General features: G+C 33.0%; 1 protein-coding gene across 2 annotated transcripts; it reads left to right on the top strand.

Moving 5' to 3' along the window:
- The first annotated feature begins 1434 nt into the window (after window positions 1–1434).
- Window positions 1435–10572, top strand: LOC110921003 (methionine aminopeptidase 1B, chloroplastic). 2 transcript variants are annotated; one of them, XM_022165266.2, is made up of 10 exons: window positions 1442–1638; window positions 3036–3117; window positions 3922–4159; window positions 5485–5688; window positions 5791–5862; window positions 6730–6809; window positions 6968–7065; window positions 7557–7604; window positions 7723–7811; window positions 10350–10572. In XM_022165266.2, the coding sequence occupies exons 1-10, from the start codon at window positions 1521–1523 to the stop codon at window positions 10404–10406; spliced, it is 1086 nt and encodes a 361-aa protein (XP_022020958.1). In that variant the 5' UTR covers window positions 1442–1520; the 3' UTR covers window positions 10407–10572. The 2 variants fall into 2 exon arrangements, with proteins under 2 accessions (XP_022020957.1, XP_022020958.1); XM_022165265.2 differs by lacking the exon at window positions 10350–10572 and having other exon boundaries at window positions 1435–1638; window positions 7723–8081.
- The last annotated feature ends 481 nt before the right edge of the window (window positions 10573–11053 follow it).

Here is an 11053-nt window from a genome sequence, read left to right as displayed (position 1 = left end):
CCCGAAACCCATTCTGATCCAAAATCTGACCCGTTACTTTAAGGTGCTAACCCACATTGACCCATTTCTTTAAAGTTGTCGACCCGCTTTGATCCGAAAATAACAAGATGGAATTTCAATTGACCCGTTGTGACCCGTTTAGTTAGAATATCTTACCCAAACTAACCCATAAAATTTTAAAAGCAACCCAAACAAACCCACTTGAAAGCCTTTGGGTCAAAATTGCCACCTCTAGGTCCACTGCTATACAAGCACAGACTACAAATACTAGGGCCGATAACAACGTTACGTTTAATCAACTCATCCAAAGTGGGTAATCTATTTTAGCTAACCCTCCAACCGAACACCTTAACCTTGATGGGCACCCAAGCATTCCAAAAGAGAGAGAGAGAGGACTCTTTTGATGACTCGGATTTAACACAATTAAGGCTTTTTTTCACCAAAAAATCTCCAGAGACATCCCCTAATGAGATCCAGCGATCTCGCCTAGAATCTAATTTAACCGGAAAATGATCCATAATGAGGCTAAATAGTTTCGTTGCTTCCTTGCCATCCACAATCGTAGCCTTCCAATTCCACTTGAGAGAAGTAGAACCATCCGTGCTCACACATTTATCAGCCACAACACAAGTATTACCTCCAAACTAAATATATATTCTAATAATAACAATAACAACAACCAATTTTCACTATTTGTTAAGTGGTAAATACTATGGCTTATTAAATGGGTTATGTTCGGTGATTGACAGATCGAACAAGACATGAAACCGAAAGTTTTACATGAACCTAAAATCATGTCACACACATGAACTCAACACAACCCGTTTAACCTAAAAAAATTACTTGTATGTTTTGCGTTTTGGTACTTTAAAGTTCTAAAGTTACATATAATTTTTATTTATTAAACAACCCTGTTTATCTATACCAACTTCTTCTTTATTGACACGAACATGACCTATTTAGGTAAACGTGTTTGCAGGTTCCACTTGAAACTGAAACAAACCTACTTAAACCCAAAATTATGAATCTTGTGTTAAGTTTGTGTCATGTTAAAAGTTCACATCCCTAGTAAACACCTAACTATTTATTAACAAAGGAGACAATCATCGGATATGACAATGAGTCAAGAATAATATACTCATATTACACGATATCATACACCCTTCAAAATACATAAAACCTTTCATTACTAATCTCATACCCGAATACTTGTCAGCCGTCCCACTAACCATCTCAAACGTTTCGATTTTCTTGTTAGGTTTATGTTTTTCCTTCTTTTTAATCATATCCATAATCAAAGTGGGCGATGGATCCATATGGAGAAGCATTTGCCCACCATCTCGGCCCAAACAAAACTTGTTGACTCAGCCCATCAACTATTCTGTTGAGCCCATTTGTTTTTGGGTTTTAAGTTTAAACCTCCGTTACATACATACATACATACATTTCTCATTTCATCATTTCTGAAACAATTTTATCCCCTTTTGGTTTTTCCAATTTTGAAGGAACAAAAATCTGCAATGGCTTCTTCAGTTGCTGCTTCAATTTCATCTTGTTTCCATGGCGAACACTTATCTTCTTCACGCTCTTCTCTTTTCTCCAGGGATACACTCTCCTTCTCCCCTTTTATCTCCTCTGGTAATTCCATCAATCTTGCAGTTTGTATTATTTGTGGGTTTAAATGTTCTTTAATCTTTAACTAATCATACGTTTGTTATGCCCAATTCTTTGAAAGTTTGTAGTGATTATTGATACGTCTACATATGTGTACTTAGTTTGAATGTCTTTGGATATAATTTGTCTCAAGATTTTGTGTAGGTTTAAGGGTATTTCAGATACTTGGTAAATTTAGGGGTGTTAATTGTTAAATGAGTCGTATTCGTTGTTTACGGGTTGGCTTGTCGAGCGCGTGCGTTTGACACGAACTCGAACCCGGAAATATTGAAAAATGAGCCTGAAATCAACACGGGTTTTGACGGGTTGAGATAAACATGACCCGTTTTACTTGAAATTTTGTTTAGCATACTTTTTCTTGGATTTAACTGCCATTTTCGTTCCTATAGTTTGTCCAATTATGGCAGTCTAGGCCAAATTCAAATTTGTACCGTTTCCGTCTCTGTCATTCTTGAAACATGTCAGTTCCATCCAAAAAGCTAAGGTTGAATCGAATAATTGGACAAACCACAGGCAGTTAACTCATGTTTTTTTTGGACGGAACTGGCATGTTTCAAGAATGTCAAGGAGGAAAATGGTACAAATTTAAACTTGGTCTATACTGGCATAATTGGACAAACCACAGGGACGAAAATAACAGTTAACTCTTTTTCTTGCATGTAAATACGCTAATGTTACTAATCTACAACAAAAATTTTGAATATATATATACACAAAATTATGTATATACTATATAATCTTAACACTCGTTTCTTTTTTAAATTTAAAAATTTGGCATAAAATATCCAACCAATTTGGTTATGACATAATACGGATTTTTAATTATTTTAAAACATAAACGGGTCAACCCACGACGACCCGTTTCGTTGAGTGCGTTAGCATGTTTGGCGTGGAATTGACCCGACCCGTTTAAAATAAACCTATATTCGCGAGTTTCATGCTATGTTAGAAATTCACACCTCTAAAGCAAGCTCATTTTAATATTAGAGTAAATTACGATTTTGGCCCCTGTGGTTATATCACTTTTACCCTATTAGCCCAAAATAGATTTTTTTTTAACATTTGTGCCCCCAGGGTCTCTATAACTAACTATTTTGGCCCCTGAGTCTAACTCAACCCATTACCCTGAGTCTAACCACAAGGGCCAAAATCGTAATGAGTTGAGTTAGACTCAGGGGCCAAAATAGTTAGTTATAGAGACCATGGGGGCACAAATGTTAAAAAAATCTATTTTGGGCTAATAGGGTAAAAGTGATATAACCACAGGGGCCAAAATCGTAATTTAGTCCTAATATTGTCATGGGATGATGGGGTTACTAATTACTGAAATATGTGTTTTGGTGAATGATTTGCAAATTCAGGTAACAATTCAAACGGCAAAAAACAATTTTTGGTTTTAGCAAAGAGATTATCAGGACTGGAGGAGGCTATGAGAATAAGAAGGTAAGGAGAATTAGAGTATTTGGACTAAAATACACTTTGCACATATACCTAATTTCAAACACATTTTCTTGACAGTAAATTGCCAAAATAGTCCCCTGAGGTTTGGGCATGTTTGCTAATTTCATCCAAAACAACTTTTTGTACCATATTGCCCTTCACTTTTGGGATTTTTTTGCCATTTTCATCCAAACGTCTACTTTGAGTTATTTTTTATGTCTGATATTTAGATCATCATCATCATACTCGGTAAATCCCACCAATAGCAAAGCTAAGGTAGGGTCTGAGGATGGTAGATGTAGACAGCCTTACCTCTACCCCGTAGGAAAAGAGAGGCTGCTTCCAGTGAGACCCCCGGCTCGATTGTAGTTTTGTATCAAGCCTTGGACCTAAGACACATAACACTCAAACAATCGGGACAGAGACTGATTGGTGCATGTACCCCGTGTCTCTCAACTATCAACGTCACCACATGATGCATGATTAACCATCCGCCAGCTTTTAACGTTATTTTCACGAAATTAGTAAAATAACGTTAAAGTTAGTACCATTGCACTTTTGCCCCCCGAGCAGCCACACATATATACATTATATGTGTACGCCGCAAGCGGGGCAAAGAATTTAGATGTATGGATGAAAATGGCAAAAAAAGTTAGACGTATGGATGAAAATGGCAAAAAATCCAAAAAGTGAGGAGCAATATGGTACAAAAAAGTTGTTTTGGATGAAGCTGACAAACATGACTAAACCTTGGGGACGATTTTGGCAATTTACTCTTTTCTTGATTAATATTTTTTGAACGTGTAGGGAACGTGAGCAAAGAACTACGAACCCGACTAAACGAAGAACACCTTTAAGGCGTTTAAAGGTATCGCCACGTCTTCCTGTGCCCGATCACATACAGAAGCCTCCTTATGTAAGCACAAAGGTGTTACCGGAGATTTCAAGTGAATTTCAAATTCATGATGAAGAAGGGATTGAGCGTATGAGGGCTGCTTGCCACCTGGCTGCTAAAGTTTTGGAGTATGCGGGAACATTGGTTAGGGTAAGAACATATCTATATCTATATCTATATCTATATCTATATATATATATATAATAAAAGAAGATAATGGGGACACATGTCATTCACCGGAGCTATCTAATTTTTTGTTTTCCTGCTTTTGTCTCCTACTTAATTATGGATGTTTATTATTTTAAGAGTAAATTGCCATTTTGGTCCCTGTGGTTTGGTCACTTTTGCCACTTTAGTCCAAAACTCAAACTTTTTGCATCTGGGTCCCGGTGGTTTCAGTTTTATTGCCATGTTGGTCCAAAAATGAAATCATGTCATATTTGTCTTATAAAATCCTGCAAATTTTGTCATTTTCCGCAGGGGCAAAATGATCATTTCTTTTTATAAATAAATACCATATTTTATAAGACAAATATGACCTGATTTGCCTCTGAGGAAAATGACAAAATTGCAGGATTTTATAAGACAAATATGATCTTATTTCATTTTTGGACCAAAATGGCAATAAAACTGAAACCACAGGGACCCAGATGCAAAAAGTTTGAGTTTTGGACTAAAGTGGCAAAAGTGACCAAACCACAAGGACCAAAATGGCAGTTTACTCTTATTTTAATTAAAGATATGACCAAATGAATTTAATATGAAGTTTATTATTATTTTTTTTAAATAAAACTTATATTTATTACTTAAAAGCTTATCCAAGTTCAAAAATATGTTTGTTAAAAATTTTAAAAACGAAGAATAATGATGCTAATTGTTTTATGAGTGATTTCTAAAATTTTCAAATATTTAATGTGGTTAGATGATAAGAATGCTAAAACTTCAATTTGTTCAATAATAATAAACAATAGGTGATATTAAAAAAAATCAAAATTAATACCCGGTTGAAAGGCCTAATGTTTTAAAAGTTAACTTAACAAAATTTTTAACTGTCACGTCAATTTTCATTTTTAAATACTATCTTGACGATTGTATATGTTAACAAATTACATTATATTTTATTCTATTAGTATAATACACGGGTTTATTCAATCGTTCTATTCAATGCATATGTTTCTTTTTTTTTTCAAACGTAACTTTTTTATTGCTAGTTATATAACACTACATTTATCAACCCATGTAATACACGGGATTATAACCTAGTAATAAGTATATATATTAGGTTTATAGTTCGTTTATGTGTTTGTTTTTGTTCATTTGTTCGGTTAAGTTAAACAAACGAATATGAACAAAGTCTCAGTTCTCATACGTGTTCGTTTACATCAGATAATTGGATCACAACAGTTGTAATAAAACGGAGGGTAAAATTAGTGTTTGGATGTTGTAAATAATGATTTGATAATCTTATTTATCAGCCATCGGTGACAACAAATGAAATAGACAAAGCTGTGCACCAAATGATCATAGATAACGGTGCTTACCCTTCACCTCTTGGGTACGGTGGGTTCCCGAAAAGCGTGTGTACGTCTGTGAATGAGTGTATGTGCCATGGAATACCTGATTCTCGTCAACTGCAAGATGGAGATATCATAAATATCGATGTCACCGTTTACTTAAATGTAAGCTGATAATGGAATCAATCAACTAATATTTATTTATACGGGAAGATTATGTTTCTGTTTAACGTATTGTTTTTTTTTAATTTTTTATTTTTTTATCAGGGTTATCATGGTGATACCTCAAAGACGTTTTTCTGTGGAAATGTTAATGATGCTGCGAAACGACTTGTTAAGGTACACTGCCAAATAATCGTATTATGATTATTAATATTTTTGGTTAGGTAAATCTGATATTACAACCATAGTTGTTAATGGCGAATAGCGACAAATAACGATAAGGTACTATACGCTACATAGCGAATAGCGATAAATAGCGGGCACTATTTTATAAATAGCGATACACTAGAAAAAGATTAAAAAAATTATATGTATATTTATCAAAATACCCTGGTATATACGCTATTTTACATGTATATTTAACAAAAACCTAAAATCCAGCTATTTTATAGCTATATTTAATCGCTATTTATATTAAAAAAACCTTGAAATCCCGCTATCTTGAAGCAACCTTCAACCTATACGCCTATGCAGTTAATAATATCGGTGATATATAGGTTATATCGGTCCCCTAGTAAATTATCGGTCAGAATATCGGTATCGGCAATATTGACCGATATATCACCGACATTTGACCTATATTTGACCGATATAACCGACATATCACTGAATTGTTAGTGTTAAATTGCTATATAAATTCTGCATTACATTAAAATTACCGATATCCCACCGATATCTCACCGATATTTTACCGCATTAACTGCATAGCTACACGCTATTCGCTATAGCGACCACTATTGACAACTATGCTTAGAGCTAGTTTTAGGGGTATATCTGAAATTGCCCCTTTTTACTTTTCGTTCATACTTCATAGTGTATTTATTGATTATTAATAATTAAAAGAATACGTAATTTCAACCAAAAATATATAATTATAAGTAGTTATAAAATCGGACCCAAGGATATAAATTCTGTAAGATTTTTATTCTATTAAAATTATCGCTCGGTTGCAAGTTTCCGAAACACTTTCTCCATTGATGACAGGTTACCGAAGAGTGTATGGAAAGAGGTATTGCAGTTTGCAAAGACGGAGCGCTTTTTAGAAAAATCGGGAAAAGAATTAGGTACTTTACTCGTTTAACTAAAAGAAATTGTATCAATTATTCTCTTGCACAAAAACCGTTGACCTTTGAATGTCAAACACTGACTTCCTGAGCTACTTTAGGGCGTCTATCGATTGTAGTATTAAGTTATTAACTAGTCACTTGTGTGATTTTCTCAGTGAACATGCGGAAAAATTTGGTTTTGGCGTCGTGGAGCGTTTTGTCGGCCATGGTGTGGGGACGGTATTCCATTCGGAGCCACTTATATTGCATCATCGTATGTTTTTATTTTCGTTTTCCATTTAAAAGGTTTAAATACAAAGGGCTGTTAACGTACAAAGTGTAAAAAAATTTTACAGGGTGCGTAATTTTTTTTTTTTTTTCATGCGTTAATTTTTTTTTGTTATTTCTTTCGTGTGTAATTTTGATGCGTAATTACTGTTTTCGTCCTTGTGGTTTGTCAAAAATCACTATTTCAGTCCATTAGTTTAAAAATTGCGATTTCAGTCCCTGTGGTTTCACTTTCGTAACCATTTCAGTCCCTGTGGTTTCACTTTCGTAACCATTTCAATCCATTATTCTGTTAAGTACAGGGACTGAAATGGTTACGAGGTGGACTGAAATGGTTACGAAAGTGAAACCACAGGGACTGAAATCGCAATTTTTAAACTAATGGACTGAAATAGTGATTTTTGACAAACCACAGGGACGAAAACAGTAATTAACTCTTTCATTTATTTTTGAAAATTGGTTACGTTTGTTATACAGGCAATGAAAAGCCGGGAAGCATGGTCAAAGGTCAAACGTTCACCATAGGTGAGTAACGAGTTCTTGAATCCCTTGCGCGTGTATGAAAATTATAAAAATAGTTGACTAAAAGACCGATTATTTTTCAATCGAATTATAAGATATATATTTTTTTTGTTTTGTGCAGAACCGATTCTTACACTTGGAACGACGGAGTGTATAACATGGGAGGATAACTGGACGACGTTAACAAGGGATGGCAGCCTTGCTGCTCAGTTTGAGCACACCATTTTGATCACTGCAACGGGTGCTGAAATCTTGACAAAGTGTTGAAGGTTTCACCGTCTTCTTCGACTTATTGTTGTTATATTGATCAGTGATGTGAAATTCCCAAAATGCCCTTTAGCAGTGCTGATATATTTGATGAAATACTAGATTTTATGGTGTATAGAATTAGAAACAGACTTATGATTCTTTATGTTCTCTGTGTTCAACTGTGTCATATGAAGTAGTTAGATAAATCAAACTCGTTTAAGATTGATTATGAATCAGTTCTTCTAAGGTTTGTGAATACCTAAGGTTAAAAAAATTATTATTTTTAAATATAATAAATAATTTAAAAAAAAATGTCATGTCACTACCATATTCCTCTTACTATTTTAATTATTTATTGTATCATTTTCAGTTCTTTTTTACTATTAGTGATAATGATAATGATAATTGTTTACCCTTTTGAGATATACTAGATTGCTACCCTATGTCGCGTGTTGCAGCGGCAACGTCTTAGTTGTTTATAGTTGCCGGCACGTTATGTGATCGTTAGTTATATGAAAACGCGTGTTTCGGCATATCCGATCTAACTCAATGTAAACTATATAAGCATTGCGGTTACAAAAGAAACGGAATCGAACTCGGGGTGGTTCGTTTAGTGAGGGTTCCACTTAACCACTATATCACCCTTACTTTTGTATCAAGACCTAGCGACGTTAAAATGTACACTAACTCGAATTTATGCCATCAAATGAAAACGTGTTAGCTTTGACCCCGCTTGTTTCCGAGAACAATTTAAGTGAAGAACGTGAATTTATACCTACACATAATAATAAACATGAAAATATATTATATTTTACTCGACTTGTTTCGAAAAAATTATATCAAAACGTGAATTTATAACGACATATACTTAATAACAACCATATTATAAAACAGGTTTACGGCTTATACACGAAATAAAAGAAAAAAAAAGGGAGGGAAAGACGAAAAAAGTAGATAAGAAAAAAATAAATAAGAGAAAAGGGGGAAACATGAAAACAAAAGCATGATGACACTTAATATTACGTGAAAAAAACTTCTAAAGGGTGCAATTAACAGGAATCGAACCAGAGCCATGAGATTGGAGCACCAAAGCCTCATCCAATCCATCCAACCTTCATTTTATTACAGACCGTGTAGTAGTGTAGTATATATCAAAGAATGGGTCGGTGGCTTTTGATGTGACAGCCACCGACATTTAACTTTAAGATTATATAAATTATAATAAATGTTATAATTTTTTTCTCCTATCGAATCAATACTTGGCTTTCAGATAGAGAAGTAAATAGTATCATAAATATCAATATCAATAATAAATTATAATAATTCAAAACCATCTTAGTCCATATGTTGTTCTTTTAAACATCTAATTGCCACGTGTTAATATATTATGAGGCATTGACTAAATTGAGCGGGAAAAGAAAACAAGGGTGTTTAGGACTTTTTCCCTCCCATGTTATTCAAACCCCGTATCATCTTTTATCTCAATCAAATCTGAGTTTCCTAAATTACTATCATTTCAATCTTTTAAACCTTAAATCTAATTACATGTTTGTTATATAGAAAAAATAATAAAAACATAAATAAACTATTTCGAGTGTTGACTTCTTAAGGTAGGGTAGATCTTCCACAAGATAATACCGAAACCGGAAATGTACGTCTTTATCACGCGGCTCCATAAGGACGTTTTCGTCAAAAATTAACTCAACGGGCGCATCTCTTATGTGGACATGTGATATTGCATGATCCAAGACCGTCGTCCTTCAAGATCATGGAATGTAATTCCAATTATAAGAAGTATTTTCTTTATACAACCCGTTTAACACACGAGAACTTAGACTATCTATAATCTATAATCTATAAATTATAATAAATCAAAACCATCTTAGCCCACATGTCGTTCTCTTAAACATCTAATTGCCACGTGGCAATATATTGTGAGGCATTAACTGAATTTGAGCGGGAAAAGAAAACAAGGGTGTTCAAGACTTTTTCTCTCCCATGCTATTCAATCCCGTATCATCTATTCTCTCAATTAAATTCGAGTTTCCTATATTACTATACTTCAATCTTTTAAACCCTAAATCCAATTACATGTTTGTTAACATTCAAATAATTGTGGTCAACGTTTGTTAACATTCAAAAAAAAAAAAAAAATGTTAACATCCAAATTTCAAATTCCATTAATTTTGGCTACATTTATTATTTTCTAAAAATTGCGAGTGAATTTTGTTAATATAGTAAATGTATATTTTGTAGATAGTTCTGCTATTTAAGGTAAATTAATGTTAGCATTAATTGTAACTAAAAAGAGTTCTTTCTTGATTTAGAAAATAAGAAAAAGTATATCGTAAAATATATGCTTTAACGTACATTGCGTATGCGATGGCAAGTCGCACGTTATAACAGAAATCGCATGTTGATAAATTAACCAAAATCGAATGTAGATGAATACTAAAATCGCATGGTTATAGTTAACCAAAATTGCATGTTGCTGCTCAGTTTGAGCACACGATTTTGATCACTGCGACGGGTGCTGAAATCTTGACAAAGTGTTGATGGTTTCACCGTCTTCTTCGACTTATTGTTGTTACATTGATCAATGATGTGAAATCCCCAAAATGCCCTTTAGCAGTGCTCATATATTTGATGAAATACTAAATTTTATGGTGTATAGAATTAGAAACAGACTTGTGATTCTTTATGTTCTCTGTGTTCAACTGTGTCATATGAAGTAGTTAGATAAATCAAACTCGTTTAGGATTGATTATGAATCAGTTCTTCTAAGGTTTGTGAATACCTAAGGTTAAAAAAATTATTATTTTTTTTAAATATAATAAATAATTTCAAAAAAGTGTCATGTCACTACCATATTCCTCTTACTATTATATAATTATATAAATATTATATTATATAAATATTATATATTATATTATATTATATAAATATTGTTGGAGAAGGACAATGAATAGTAACTTTATTTTTATAATAATATATAGTTTTTGGTTTTTCTTTTATTTAATTTATTATAATAGTTTATTATTATATTTACTTTTAATAATATATTTTTTCACTTTTTTTTTCACTTTTTTAAAACCATGTATTTCCTGTATCATTTTTTTATTATTTTTTAGAAATTATATTAATTTATCGAATAATTTGATATTTCTTTAATAATTTACATTTATAACTTTTTTCTAAAACCT

Source organism: Helianthus annuus, chromosome 17 (genome assembly GCF_002127325.2).
Source record: "Helianthus annuus cultivar XRQ/B chromosome 17, HanXRQr2.0-SUNRISE, whole genome shotgun sequence".
Lineage (NCBI taxonomy): Eukaryota > Viridiplantae > Streptophyta > Magnoliopsida > Asterales > Asteraceae > Helianthus > Helianthus annuus.
The sequence above is the reverse complement of the archived record's forward strand: the minus strand, read 5'-3'. Positions and strand labels throughout refer to the sequence as shown.